The sequence below is a fragment of the Notechis scutatus genome, chromosome Z (genome assembly GCF_049901735.1).
Source record: "Notechis scutatus isolate UNSWTSFEM ecotype Mainland chromosome Z, rNotScu1.2, whole genome shotgun sequence".
Taxonomy (NCBI): Eukaryota; Metazoa; Chordata; class Lepidosauria; order Squamata; family Elapidae; genus Notechis; species Notechis scutatus.
Genome location: NC_142025.1, coordinates 72,047,929 through 72,064,122, shown reverse-complemented (window position 1 = coordinate 72,064,122; position 16,194 = coordinate 72,047,929). Strand labels below are relative to the sequence as shown.

At 37.5% G+C, this 16,194-nt stretch overlaps 1 protein-coding gene across 1 annotated transcript in view; it reads left to right on the top strand.

The window, feature by feature from the left end:
* The window catches only part of LANCL2 (LanC like glutathione S-transferase 2), a 43,280-nt gene extending 37,799 nt beyond the window's left edge, over window positions 1-5,481 (top strand). The window contains exons 7-9 of the mRNA XM_026682829.2: window positions 948-1,124; window positions 2,153-2,225; window positions 4,183-5,481. Coding sequence (XP_026538614.1) covers window positions 948-1,124; window positions 2,153-2,225; window positions 4,183-4,298 — 366 coding nt within the window. The 3' untranslated portion in view covers window positions 4,299-5,481. The remainder of the gene's footprint in view (window positions 1-947; window positions 1,125-2,152; window positions 2,226-4,182) is intronic.
* The last annotated feature ends 10,713 nt before the right edge of the window (window positions 5,482-16,194 follow it).

The window sequence follows — 16,194 nt, the reverse complement described above, 5'->3', positions numbered from 1 at the left end:
GTAGAAAAATATGTGCTTTGAAATGAAAAGTAATTTTTCAGATTTTTAATATTAACCTATCTAGCACATACTGTCCATTCTTCCAACACTTTGTAATGTTGCTTCCTAAAATGTAATGCAGTTTTTATTATTCTGTGAGTTAGTCAGGTTAATCTTAAAATTGAATTAATTTACAATCCTTGCTTCCCCATAGTTAAGACAAACTGTGTTTTAAATGAAGTTTTACCCAAAGCTGCATATGGCTGTTTCTTTTATTGGTTCCATAGCTTGGAACATACAAAATCTATATTTGATGTTATAAATTGAAGATATATCTTGTTTTGAGAAGCTTTCCATTTGGATTTAGACAGTGGGATGAGGCAGAAGACAACAGATAAATTACATTTGAACTTTGAAGTCTTTAGTTGAAAATTCACCTCATCAAAGAAGTTGGTTTTTAAATTTGTCAGCCTCAGTCCCTTCATGTGCCCAGATAGCTGTGGGAATAATGGTACTGTCAGGATTCTGGCGATTGCCCTAATTAAATCATGAATAGAGCTTTTGCAAGCAGTTTGAAACACCTGAACTTATGTGACATTTTGCACACTCAGCAGTGCCTCACTTTTATAGTATCTCCATTTGCAGCATCCTGTGGTCACATAATCACAATTAATGAGCTTTTTTTTTTTAACCAGAAAGCAATGTTTACTTCCAGCTTTTGGCAAAAAAATACCCCATAGAGAACAATGAATTCGCTTAACAACCATGATGTTCACTTAATGACAACCACAAAATCAGACATGGTCATGTGGTGACTCATTTAAAAACCTTCATGGCTAATGACTATAATTGCAAGCTCAATTGCAATTGTAATTAGAGGACTATCTGTAGTTATAAAACCATTTCCTAGCTTGTGCTGAGGTTTGGCAAAGAATGGCATCTGATTTTATGCTTCTTGATATCCACAGGTTTTCAAGGAAGATAAATATTTGAAGGATGCTATGGAATGTAGTGATGTCATTTGGCAAAGGGGGTTGTTGAGGAAAGGATACGGAATCTGTCATGGGACTGCTGGAAATGGCTATTCTTTCCTGTCCCTCTATCACCTTACTCAAGATAAAAAGTATCTTTACCGAGCTTGCAAGGTACTTTTTTCCTTTTAGAGAAACACTAAACCCTGTTCTTCTTATTGATGTGCCCCTGACAGATTTCTTTTTCTTTAATCAAATCAAACAGGAAGAATAAAGTACTATTGCTTTGTTTTCTAACAGAAAGGGTTTCATACTGCAAATCAAAATTACATTGAACACAGTAATCAAAATTTTCTTTTAAGTCTTCCACTTTTATTAAACAAAGAATGAATTTGACTGCCCTCTGCTAAAATTATTGCCTTCCAAAGGGATAGTAAGGAAAGCAGTTGTATGCCCAGAATCTATATTTATTATTATTGTAGAAACCAACAGGAAATCTGTATTCAGAGCTGCAATTAGGCTGCTGCCAGCCAACCATGTTTCCTTCCAAAGTTTTCTATTTCATTTCTTGATCGCACCCATAGTTTTCCTCATTCCCCCCCCGCCGCCCTATTTTCCACCTGTTGCCAGTCTCTTGAAGGTGCTTGGCTAGGTAAGCACAGGAATTCATATTTGCAAAATTAATTTGGTTGGATTTGTTTGTTTAAATGAAAGAAAATGCCAAGAATCTAGTTAGCAATTGGTAATAGAGGCTATGAAGTATCACAGCTGATTTATTAAGCCAATTTTTAAAAAAAGTTTCAATAAGGATAACTGGATTAGGTTTTTACCTTATTTATTCAGTCATTTTAGTGGAAGTATGTTGGAATTAAGGAGCAGGAGTTTGCATGAAGATGTTGTTGATAATGATAATACAATTTATATTAATTTGAATTTATAACAAAATGATGGTCCAGACTAGGGGTGGACCTTATCTTCTGACAGTTCAGCAGTTGAATTTCTCAATTAATGACCTGTGGCTCATTTTTTGCTCACTAGAGCTCATTATATAAACTGTTGGTCATTTCCTCTTTAGAGCTAATACTAATAGAGATTAACATCACTATACAATCTGTAGTTAGTGCAGAGTTACATATTTATTTAGGTATATTGTTTAACAAGAAATGTACTAATTATCCTATTTATTTGTCATATTTTCTCAGTTTGCTGAATGGTGTCTAGACTATGGTGCACATGGATGCCGTATTCCTGACCGACCCTACTCATTGTTTGAAGGCAAGAGCTTGTTTTTTGAATTCTATTCAGCAATCATAAATTTGCATTATAGGACTATAAAGCCAGGTTTGGCATGTATGTAAATTTCTGTTAAACTGAGTGGAGTTCAACTAAAATACATCTGTCAAGCTCTGAATAGCAACCTTAAAGCATTGGTTTTATATTTGGTTTTATATTACAGAATGCATATGAAATGTAAATATGGAATATCAGAATGCTTAAACAAAGAGTTGCATTCCAGATGAGTTTGGTGTGTAACTCCTAGAATTCCCAAGCATTCCCATGGCATGCTGGCTGGAAAGTTGCCAAGCTTTAATCCAAAATTTCTGGGAGGCAGCAGGTTGAAAAATGGATTTGGATTTGGAGAAAAAAATTCCAACTTCATAGATCCAGATAAGTAGAAATGATAGTATACAACTATATTCCCTTTCTCCATCACACAGCAACTCATTGAAATTAACAAGGCCTAAGTGAATCATGTTATTTTCAATGGTTCCATATTTTCCAGATTTATTTAGAAGTAAATTAAAATTCACAAGCACAAATCTCTCCCTTCTCAAAAATAAGTCCAATGGAGCTTAGTGGTACTTTCTCCTAAGATCATTTATGCTGGTGTTGCCCCAGTGCCAGATAAATATATGCTGTCACATTTTCTTTTAGACTGCAGACTATCCTGCAGCTTGTATTTTTCCATAGAAAACACATCCCCAGGATGAAATATAGCCAATCCAAGGTCCATAGGACTATAGTGCCTTTCCCCTAACAATCAACAAGCATGCTGCTGTATTTTGATCAACTACATTTTCTAAGAGGTCTTCCAAAGCAGCTCCTTGCAGTGGTGTAGCTACGTGATGATAAGAGAATAAATTACTGACATCACAGCCTTCTGCTTCAAAGACCTTATGGCTGTGGTCTCCACTTGCCCATCTGAAGCAGCTACAAGTCCTCAGCTGGCAGACTTGCTCTTTCAGAGAGAGTGCCATCCCATTAAATTTAAATTAAATCAAAACTAGAGCTGATGGAAAGCCTTTCCAATAAATCATTCTCCATTAAATTCAGCTATTTTGTTCCTTCCCTACAAACGTTGCCAAGCTCTCAATAGCATCTCTGACTTGACTCAAGCTGAAAATATATAACTGTTTATCATCAGTAGATGATACCTCCTCCCACAGACTCTCTTGGTGATTGAATGTAGTTGTCAAAAAAAGGATGAAAATGACCAAACCTTGATCATTATACAAGATAATATCTATTGGGCCAACCTTCCCTATCTACCACTCAGAATAATATAAATCCATTATAGAAAGGATTTATCTCTCAATAGATATCCAGAAGGATATTATTGTAAATGGTAATGAATTCTGTTGAGACCCTGGAGCACTTTCCCTCCACCCAGATATTGGCATACATCATGCACCAGAACAATAATGCTACTAATAATGCTACAATAATGCTAATTCCAGCCCTGGGACTAAATCCTAACAGAAAAGAGTTGAGAAAATAGTCTTCCTCTAGAGCATTTATTTACTTACTTACTAAATAATTAACTTAGGAAGAGCTCTTGCATGGATTCTCATGTATCTTAATCAGCATAAGATTGCAGTGGGCAAGTTGTGAATTGATTATTTTTAAAAACTCATTAGACTCTTCCAAGAACATACCACTAGATTTCAGCACTGTATTTTCTTTTTTTAAGAGATAAAAAAGTAAGATACTGGTAGATACTATGTTTCCAGGGAAGATATTTGATGCCAATTGTGGTCTTTGACTCTTTCTCCAAGTTTTGACCTCTTCATTAAAATTGTTAGTCTTAGGTAGGCTTGCTTAACAGCTGTGCATCTTAATGGGAAAAGATTGATTTAAAACTAGTCCGGTTTGTCCCCAAAATATCTGCCATCATGCCCTGGTTAAAGTTATGAATGAAGATGCCACATTTCTTTTGAACTTACTTTTTCAGGTATGGCAGGAGCTATCCATTTCCTTTCTGACATCTTGGTTCCAGAAAAGTCTCGCTTCCCAGCATTTGAACTTAGTCCCCAAATGAAAGAAAACAAAGAGAAGCGCAACAGCTAAATGGGAATTGAAGGTGGTGCCAGAGGCAATATGACTGCCGAGTGCCTAAAATATATTGGATCAACGTTGGAGTCCAAACAGCAAGATAATTTTCTTGCTGTCCTTCAAAGGACTGCGTTTGTCATTAGCGCATGAATGAGAGAATTCCATACCTTGATGTTTCCTTATAAGAGATATCTTTAACAGTGACAAAGAGCAAATTTCAGTTTGTTGGGATGTTTCTTGTTCGGCTTTCACAGCTGTCTCTTCAAGTCTTTCAAGTGTTTGCATGTTCTTGGTGTTGTATTTTTCTCCTTTGTTTGTTGCAAAGCTGAAAAGCATTCTTTAATATCTAGTCCTGTTGTTTTTTTCTGTGCATGACTGTACTAACAACACAGTTCTTTCTGCAGCTGACAAGTACATGATGACAATAGGATCAGTCTGTTGGACACAATAAATGAGAGAAGCAGGAAAGGCCAGATACTCAAGTCACAGAATCCTTTTTTCTTCGGGAAACAAGTTCGGAGTCTAGAGCATTTTGTTTGCTCCCATCACAGTACAGCAGTTTTAAAGTCCCATGTGCTTAAATTGCCCTGATCTCATTCTAAAGAATCTAGAAATACTCAGTTTCTAGATGTATTACACCCAGTATTTTTACAGTTATTGTTTCCTTCCATGGGGAACATTTTTATAATTTATTTCATCCAAAGTGCAACACCGACATGCCTATATTCATTTCTCTGGAATCATTGAAATCTATGGCTCCAGATTATGGGGGCAGTTTAAGTGCACTGAAATTAAATAAGATAACTATTTCCCCTTTTTCTTCTTTATTATACTTGTGCTACACCCATCAATTCTGGGCTGTGTGGAAATTTTTCTTTAAAATCTGTTCAATTCACACTTTTCTATTTGAAACAGACTTACTGCATATGCTGTGTTACTACTTTGTTGTTGGATTTAGATTATAAATCTTAGTTTATGAAAAAAAATCTTACCCCTTTGATAGTATTGCATATCTGTATTTGATTATAGTGTTTGGCAGACAACCAAACAAACCAAAGAAAAAATAAAATAACTTATTCTCGTTTGGTTTCTCAATGGAACTCAACTAATATGTTAAGAAGGCAATGATATAAATATAAAAATACATGCATTGTCAAAAAATCCCACCATATAAATAAATCTCATTTTTGTCATTTCATTTTTTTGCATTCTTCCATACAAGAGTTACGTAATTGAGTAGATCACTTAAACTGAACTTTCTCAATAAATAAATGGTTACTCTTCATCTTTATTATTTCAGATCTTCTAAAAAAAATCTAAACAAGATTTGTATACCATTTGAAGGGAGAAGGCTACTGTTAAAATTAATCCAAAACTTTCCAGTCACTGAAAGATAAACTCCACTCTTAGAATGGATATTTAAAAGTTGTATCAAACTTTTCTGATTTTTGTGATGCCCATTGTATTGTTTCTAGTCTAACATGGAGGAGTAATTTCAGTTAGTAACACTTTTTGAAGGAGAGGTGATGGGCCTGGGAAGAGAAAAGTGCTTGCCAAATATTTTGCAGTTCAAAATTTTCAAAAAGAAAGAAAGAAAGATACGGAATAGTTGAACAATTATGTTCAACCTGCCCATTTGTAAAAACTTATAAAAATTTGTAAAATAAGAGATTCCAAAATGTTCATAAAATTCTGATGTGGAAAATTATTTTTCACTGTTTCTTGATTGCATAGATGCATTATTATGCTCAATCCATAGGAAATTTGCAACACAACATTTTAATATTAAAAATCCTAAACTGTACTTCCCCAACCTGTGACACTTCACATTTCTCATTCCAGCTGTGTTTTCTGGGAGTTTAGTTCCAACCAGGGGGCTTCAAAAATTTTAGCAACGGATTCTCTGCACGATTTCTGGGTGGGCATGGCCATGGTGAGTTTGGCCTAGTCAGCCTCCTGCACCACTGTGTGTGGGGGTGTTTTTGCCTTCCCCAGACTCTGGAGGCTTTCCTTGAGCCTCTGGGAGGGCAAAAACAGCCTCTCCGGGCTCCGGAGGCTCTGTGGAAGCCGGAAATAGGTTCATTTCCAGCCTTGTGAACTTCCAGGAGGCCCATTTTTTGCCCTCCCCAAGCCTCCATATGCACCTTGCACTTACCTGCATCCAAATCAGGCTGTGCGGGGATTCCTGGGAAGGGTGGGACAGGGTGGGATTTGGGGGTTCTCTGAACTGTGCAGAATCTTAGCTAGAGGATCTCCCGAAGCCCTGTGAACCCCCAGCAGGTCACCCCTGGTTACAACACATCTACAAAGGCTGGAAAAGATTTACTAAATAATTTCCCTGGTAACAGGCAGCTCAAATCTTACAACCCAAAAACATTCTTATAACTGAGATCTATTCGTGATTAAGTGTTTAGAATTTTTAGACCTGTTCAGAAGAGCAATTCTCTGACAGAAATATTAAGAATTTTTGAAATGAGGAAGACTGAGTTATCTTTGAAAATGCTGCAATCTTTCGAGCTACCATGTTGTCTGAACTTGCTTTAAATATTGTAGTTCGCTTCTAAATGAGTTTGCAGAGAAGTAGGATTCCCCCATTTAAATTTTCTGAACTAGCTTCCGGCTACTAAACTTAGGTCAGTTATTAATCCCAGAACTAGTCAGACTATTGATTTTAAACATAGTTTTATGGAAGCTTCTAAGAGTATTTGCTTTACATCTGATTTGAAAGTATGCTGTAAATCATTTGTCAACTGAGTGCTGTTCATGGGAATGGACCCTGGATTACCTTGCAAGCAAAGTATAGAATTCACCATGGTTTTCTGCAGACTTTTAGTTTAAATCAAGCCTTCCTTTTATATGTAGACTTGAAGGCTGAGTGAAAAAAGTGAAGTTCTGCCTGTCAACTGCCTATAAGTAAAAAGACAAATGTGAGTTGAGTAAGTGGACATTCATGGTACTATCAATAGTAGGTGACTGAGAGGTATCCATTTCCAGGGTAGATATGTTAAGGAAATTGCAGCAAACCAAAAGGATAAACTGACATTGGCTAAGAGCTCAGAAATGGGTTGATTTACATTGGCACACTACTTATATATCATTATTCAAAGGCTCCTTTTCAGATCAGATTCTATTTGGGCCATTAAATAGATGGGAATGCATTGTTGCCGTTTTGGTTTTCAAAGAATGAGTATAGGCTATTTTAATATCCAATTGCATGAGAATTATGAGAGAAAGTAGAAATAAAAACTCCAAATTTGGTCTAAAACTAACTTGGTATTTATTTTGAATGAAATAGCTTGTAAACTACAGGTTTGCACAAGTAGCTCATCAGGCAGAACTCTTAACTATTATGATTTACATCACCATTGCTACTAATTTGTATTGAAATTTTACTAGCTATTGTTATTTAAAATTGCACATGGTTCAATTATGGAATACATTGGTTGGTTTTTGTGAGTGGTATTGTTGCCATTGTCAAGTCTAAATGAAATAGATATGTGGCCATACTCCTCCACCCAAACTCTCCAAGAAGGAATGCAGTTATTAGATGTAACAGAAACCCCAGACAAAGAGCTATGCTATAGAACTGTCTCTCATTAGCAAGCATAGCCTGTTGCTTTGGGAGCCAGCTTGCAGGATCCTGTTAGCATGCCTGCCCCAAAGGAACACTTCCTTGCATTACTTAGGTGGGATCTGACAGCTAGTTCAAAGAGGCTCATTGTTGTCTAGAAAGCTGAGGTGGGGGGGTGGGATATTAAGGAATTTTGAACAAAGCTTCGATACTCTGCCTATCTATAATTCCAGACATGATTAAAATTTGGCTAATTAGGTCTGGAGTTATGAGGAATGAAAGATTATTCTAGGAAGAATGTATTATTTGAGGCTGAAAGTAAGCTGTGTTTATTTCAGTCCAAAGCACTGTCATTGAAATTTCATCTAGCAATACTCTCTATTTCTATGTCCTTTAAAATTCCCCTATGTTTATTGGATTTATCTTGTGTGCTCTCTTTCAGCTTAATCAAGTATAAAAGCACTTGCAACCAGTTCTAACATTCTCTCTCTCCCCCCCCTCTCTCTCTCCCTCTCTCTCTCTCCTCTCTCTGAGTGAGTGAGTGAGTGAGTGACTAAACACAATTGATATTACTCTTCCATGGGAAAAATTTCTGGTTGTACTCTCAAATACAACTCTAGCACATCAATTCTATTTAGGTGGATTATTCTTCCATGAAATTGGCCTCTTAAGATTTGTGGGTCCACCTATTTGTGACTTTTTCAGGATTCAGAATTATGTAAAGATAAGATTACATAAATGGAGAATTAAAACTGTTTTAACCTTGCTCTCCTTCATAAGTGTTTTATTATGTAGGTTGTCAGAAAGCCTTACAAAATTATAATTTGTGTAAGGCTATTCCTAGTAGTAAACTTCACCATGGGTGAGCAATCAGAATACTGTGCCCTCAGTTCACTTTTACTTATTTACAGAGAAAACATAACCTCCAAAGGTTTAACAATGCTATGAAAAAAATATATTAAAAAACAAGATCTCAGCTACTCTTTGGCACAAATGCAGGGAGAAAATAAGACACTCTTCGTTTCAGTATGTCGCAACACAAAAGCTTATTGTTTATTCCTTCTTCCGCAAGGAGTCCGAGATAATAGCTAAGCAAACAAAATAAAGTTGGATCTAACCCGAGTTTCCTGGGATTCGATATTTATAATAATTTCCCCTCATTACCCTTCATTACCCTGATTACCCTTATTACCCATGATTACCATTTTTAATAATTATTCATATGAACTCATGAATCGTGGTTAATGCGTAGATCTTCCCCTTCAGCCTTTTACATAGACCGCGCATATTATGATAGAGTTTATTCTGATGAAGAGGAATGCCATCCTTCAGGTCGCTGTGGCTTCGATTCAAACGTGTGTGTTGCGTAGTCGCGACATACGTCCCCCTCTGCCAGGAACCAGTCTATAAAACAATATACATTATATCACTAATTATGTCTACTTGTGGTCCAGGTTTATCAGGATATTTGGTTTTGCCTTATCAGTCTATTTGCACACACATCTGCTACTTTCACCCAAGTTGCCTCTGTTTCAGGATATCCTTTCCATCTCATTAAGTATTGTAACACTTTTCTACATATCCGCGAATCTAGAATTTTATCAGTTTCAGCATGGCTTACATCTTTAGCTATTACAGATTCCTCAAGTTGAGGTATATCAGTGTGTTCTACAGGCTTAAGTAAACCAGCATGAAACACAGGATGTATTCAATGTAACCATGGTGGCAATTTAAGTTTTACAGTTACAGGGTTTATCACTTTCATAATTTGGAAAGGTCCAATATATTTTGGTCCCAATTTTTGACTATTTAGGTGTAATTTTATATATTTAGTTGATAGGTAAACATGGTCTCCAGGTTTGAATGCTTTATACTCTTTTCTTATCTGCTTGTTGTTTATATTCTAGTGCTGTTTTATTGAGAGTCTCTTTTACTTTATCCCAACTATCCTGAACTTTTTTCGACCACATTTGGACACTTATGGATTATTGTTCATCACATTGTAAATCAGGGATTGGCACAAATTCTATCCCATTTACTACCTGGAATGGGCTATATCCTGTGCTTTCATGTATAGCATTATTATATGCTACTTCAGCAAATGGAAGTAAATCAGCCCATTCTCGCTGTTGATACGATGTATATGATCTCAAATACCTTTCAATCATCGCATTAGCTCTTTCAGCAGCACCATTGGTGCTGGGATGGTACGCAGAGCTAAGACCTTGAGAGCATCCTAAAAGGCGTACAAACGCTCTCCAAAATCGTGCTGTGAATTGCACACCTCTATCTGAAATTATCCTCCTAGGTGTGCCATGTAATCTATATACATGTTTTATAAACAGGTTGGCTAATTTTGTTGCCGAAGGTAATCCTTTACATGGTATAAAGTGAGCTTGTTTTGAAAACAAATCTATAATAGTCCAGATTACTGTATATCCGTTTCTGCTGGGCAACTCCACAATAAAGTCCATGGCTATATCTTGCCACGGCTGGTTTGGAACCGATACAGTTTGTAATAGTCCTAAAGGTTTTCCTACTTGAGGTTTCGTAGTAGCACAAATGTGGCATTCTTTAAGGTACTGTTCAATGTCTGATCTCATATGTGGCTACCAAAACTGCCGCCTTACCAAATGTAGTGTTTTTAAAAATCCAAAGTGTCCAGCCTGCCTTACATCATGACATTGGGATAATATATTTTTCCTACAATTTGATGGAACATATAGTTTATCCCCTCTCCAATACAACCCATCTTTATGTAAACAGGCACTATTATTTGTTTTTATCCATACATCCATTTTTGTAGCCTCTTCTAATTCCTTTTTGGTTACCTCTTTCGTGGTCAACATCTGAATTTGTTCGGTTGACGGTCCTACAGAGATCATGGGCTGAATAACTTCATCTCTAGACACATTGTATTGAGGTAGTCTAGATAGTGCATCCGCCATGAAGTTTTTACCTCCCGGAACATATCACAACTGGAAATCAAAACGTTTAAAATACAAAACCCATCTTACTTTTAGGGGATGGTTTTCTCGGTTTCTGTAATGCTTGTAAATTTTTATGATCTGTCCAAACTTTGAATTTTTCTTTCAACCCTTCTAATAGTTGCCTCCATGTACTAAGTGCCCATTTTACAGCAAAAGCCTCCTTTTCCCAAATAGCCCACCTGCGTTCTGTGATTGTAAATTTCTGTGATGTATATGCACATGGCTGTAATTGTCCATCAATGTTTTACTGTAAGAGGACAGCGCCCATAGCCACATCACTTGCATCAGCTTGTACTACAAAACTTTTAGTTGTATCAGGATGTTTTAAAATGGCCTCTTGAGCAAATAAAGCTTTCAGGTTGTCAAACGCTCGCTGACACTCCTGTGACCATACAATGGGTTGACTAGGTCTGGATTTTGGCGCTTGATGCTTAGTTTTTAACAATTCTGTTAGTGGTAAAGCAATTTGTGCGAATTTAGGAATAAACTGCCGGTAAAAGTTCACAAATCCTAAACTTTGTAATTGCTTTCATGTTTTTGGCTCTTTCCAATCAACTACGGCTCTGACTTTATTGGGATCCATTTCTATTCCTTTATTGGATATTCTGTACCCCAAATAATCCAACGACGTACAGTGAAACTCGCACTTCAAAAGTTTCACATATAAATTGGCGTCAAGTAATTTTTTCAGAACTTTCCTCAATAAGGCCACATGTTCCTCCATTGTTTTGGTATAAATTAAAATATCATCTAAATATATGAGAACGCCACGATATAAATGTTCTTGCAATACTTCATTTATAAGTTGCATGAAGACAGCGGGTGCCCCTTGCAACCCAAATGGCATAACGTTAAAACTGAAAACTTCCAAGGGGGCAATTAAAAGTAGTTTTCCATTGATCCCCCTCTCGTATTAGAACTCGATAGTAGGCTTCTCATAAGTCCAATTTCGTAAAATACCTGACAGTTGCTAATGTTGCTAACAAATCGTTGATCAGTGGTAAAGGATATACATTGTCTATACAAATAGCATTGAGCCCACAGAAATCAACACAAAGACGTAATCCACCATCTTTTTTCTCACGAAATAAAACGGGCAGCTATATGTGATTTCCCGGGTTGAATAAATCCACGCGCCAAATTTTTAACTATATATTGTCACATTTCCTCCATCTCTTTTGGAGTCATGGCATACATTCTTGGTTTTGGAAACTTTGCTCCAGGAATTAAATCAATTGCACAATCAGTTGTTCTGTGTGGAGGTAATGTTTCACAGTCCTTTTCGCTACACATCTGCTAGGTCTTTATATTCCTCTGGATAACATAGTTCTTCAGAATCGTCTATAGCTGTTACAACTTCCCTATTATTTACATATGGAGGGGACATAGGGCCAACTGCAATTCGTAACTTTCTAAAACCATCTTCCCACCATATCGTGGGCTTCCATTTATCTAACCATACTAGACCTAAAATTAGTGCCTCCCTCATCTGTGGTACTACAATAAATCATAAAGACTCCCAATGACTCCCTATCTCTAGTTTGATAGGAGTTGTCATTATTGTAGCAGGACTCCCACCTAATAATGAACCATCCACTTGTTCAAAATGCATAGGTTTGGGCAGTTCTTCCACTGCTAACTGTAATTCATCGACCACTTTTTTACTAATTAAACATCTAGTATATCCAGTGTCGATTAATGCTCCATACTGACCCCTCAATTTGCTTCTTAGATTTTCCAATACTACTGCTATAACAAATGGTCGCACAGGATTACTCACCAAATCATCCTCATCCGGACTGTCATCTCCACTATCGTATAACCCCGAGACTACCTTGGGTAGTTAGGACAGAGGTAACTGTCCCTTGTTTCGTACCACGGGGCATGATACCACCTGGTAAATTGCTACTTGTGGTGCTAGGAATGCGAGCCACCTGTTTTCTACTATCTAGTTCTATAGATGGACACTCTATTGCCCTATGTCCCAGACCTTGGCATAGGAAACATCTTATAGGCCCCATTCCCCTACCAATCCTTTTAGTCTCCTCCCCCTTACCCCGTGCTGCTACTGCTCCTATTGGTTGTCTTTTGGGCCCTCCAAACATAGGACAGAACTCCCTCAGTCCCACATCCAACTCCACAACTGCTTTATACCATTCCCCCAGTTTCTGGGGAACCCCCCTATAAAGACAAGCCTGCCTCAATCCTCTATCTAAACCAGATCTAAATTCTCTAATCAATAGTCTTTCTGGACAGGTGTGCAACCTAGTTGCTAATTTCCGAAATTCTCTGACATACTCCACAGGAGGCCTCCCATCCTGCTTCAATGACATTAATGCTTCTTCATATTGATGTATCCTTGACCTATCTTCAAATTGAACTTTGAGTGCATCCAAAAACAAACCAACATCAATCAATTCCTTTGCATGCACACTATGCAACTCTGCAGCCCAATCGGCAGCATCACCTGTTAACACTGTAGTTATCGCAACTATAATAGACCATTGAGAAGGATAGCAATTTGAATTTAATTCTAGGTGGTTCACAATTTGGCTTAAAAATAATGCTAACCTATTAGGGTTCCCATCAAAGGAAGTGTTTATAGGAGGAGGACCATCCCAAACCATTCTTTGGGGACAATATCCAGATGTGCCTGATGGACCCCAGGAGTGAATTGTTTGTCTATTCCCCATTTGTGCATCCCTAAATTCAACCCTGGAATCTGGGACTGGTTTAGAGATTTTACTCTGAGTTCCTGATATTCCTACTACATCTGCTAATGATTCATCTACTTCCATAGAAAATGCTCTCTCCAACCTCCTCCTACTCATCTCCCTGCTATCTCTGGCACTTGAAGATGTGTCTTCCGTTCTAAATCCCTGGACTTTCCCAAACAGTTGGGGGAGTAGAGTCACGAATGCTTAAGTAACCATATTTGACACAGAGCAGTTCCAACGTACTAGCATTTAAACTGGTCATAGAAGTACTACATTCATCATCATTCTCTCCACTTCTCAAACATCCCGGAGGTCAGCGGCATAAAAGTAGGTTTCCCTTGTGAAACTTTTCTCCTCATATCGTCCCTCAACTCCAATCCCGCTTTCCGTTCCTTCTGGATTTTCGGCCGTACCACAGGCTGAGGATCCTCTTCACATCTCACATTATCTGTTTGTCCACTTTCCAAAGACACATTATCATCCGACTGAATTGAAGGCTGCTCAGGCACCACGCCAGCCCCTCCAACAGCATTATCCACATCCATCTCCGAAACATCCTCAAAACCTCTGTCAACAGCAGTACCTTCAGCCATAATATCACAGGTAACGAAATATAGGATGTAAGAGATCCAACTTTCCTCTCAGCTACTCTTTGGCACAAATGCAGGGAGAAAATAAGACACTCTTCGCTTCAGTATTTCATAACACAAAAGCTTATTGTTTATTCCTTCCTCCGCAAGGAATCTGAGATAATAGCTAAGCAAACAAAATAAAGTAGGATCCAACCCGAGTTTCCTGGGATTCGATATTTATAATAATTTCCCCTCATTACCCTTCATTACCCTGATTACCCTTATTACCCATGATTACCGTTTTTAATAATTATTCATATGAACTCAATCACATGAATCGTGGTTAATGCGTAGATCTTCCCCTTCAGCCTTTTACATAGACCGCACATATTATTATGATACAGAGTTTATTCTGATGAAGAGAAATGCCATCCTTCAGGTCACTGTGGCTTCGATTCAAACGTGTGTGTTGCATAGTCACGACACAAGAACAGAGCAAAATAGATTCTATCCAGAGCAAAAATTAAAATATCCAATATGTTTAATTATGATTTACTTCTTTTCCAACTGTGTTCCAGAGCTCACTAAAACATCAGCTTAACTTGATTATAAGATATAGTATAAAAAGTAGTACTGTAGTCAAAGAATTGTTGGACAAAAAAGAAACCCACTTCTCAATAAACTCCAACCTAATACCAAAATTAGACAACTTGATTAAGCAATCTCTCAATAACCTAACCAAGAAATATAAAAGCAGAAAAGAACAGCACAGATGAAAAGCTGTGGATTCATCCTCCCATGCTGCTGCTGCTGCTGATTATATTATTGTTGTTGTTTTCTAAAGGGTAAAATACAAAAACAAAACAAAAGCATACATTCAGCACTAACAACAGCAACAAAAAATAATGTACAAAAAAAGAGAAAAAGGTGATCCAAATACCAAATAAATTTAACATTTAACATATAAAATCCATCCTGTCTGGGTGCTGTAAAAAAGAAAGAAAAAACAGTACATTCTCTTTCCCTTTTACACACACACACATACACACACATAAAAGAAGAAAAGAAAGCAGTAACAAATTAAGTTAAACATACTGATCTTTAAATCCCTGTTAACCATCTGTTGTTGTACTGAATGTGTAGAAAGTCCATAAACGGACTTCTGGTTGTAAGGCTTCGGCGGCGGCAGGAATCCGCTTCTCTGCGGGTCCCTGCTGCGCTCGCTGCTGAGGTACCCCCGATCCAACTGGATTTGGGGGTTGTCGCTACCCCGAAGGGGCAGCGGAAGATAGAGGAGATCCGGGCAGGGGTCTGGGGATATCACACCCCCTTTCCCCAGCTGGCTAGACTCCTTTTTCCTGAGGCGGTGGAGCGGCTGTCAGAAATGGCAGCCACAAAGGAATCTTCATCCGGATAAGACTGTGCAGGAGGAAGAACCAGAAGAAGTTTTCTTGGCTGAACCGGGACATTAAGTTACTTTTAAAACACCCTGGAAACCTGACTTTTGGATTGATACATTTGTTTCCAAAAGAAGTTGTTACAGCGGTGAAAGTGCTGAAGGAAAGTTCACTCCCCTTCTTTACGGAGAAAGCAAATGAGCACAGAAAAACCTGCTTCTTTAAGGTAAAAATAAGCTCTTTGTTATAAGTGGGAAGGAGAGGACTAAAAAAAATCTTTAAAAATTTGTTGGAGGAGAAGCCTTGAAGATTATAAGACCAGCAACTAATTACAATATGGCTTTAAAATATATTTGGGATTTTGCCCCAGGAGGAAAAGATTGCAAAGAGAAGAAGAGGAAATAATTTCTGGCTGTTTGGATTGTTTGATAACTTTGACATTTGGAAATTACTTTAAGACTAAAAACATCTGGGTTGTTCTTAAAAATTTACAATGGCACTATCTGTGGATGAATTAAAAATGGAATATGAAAAATTAAAAGGCAAGGATTCTTTGGGAGCTGTCTTCCACTTTTTAGAAATGGCGGTTTCTATGTACCAGCAAATACTTGAGGAAGAAGAAGAAGAAGAAAAGGAAGAAGCCATTTTTAATGGACAAAAAAGT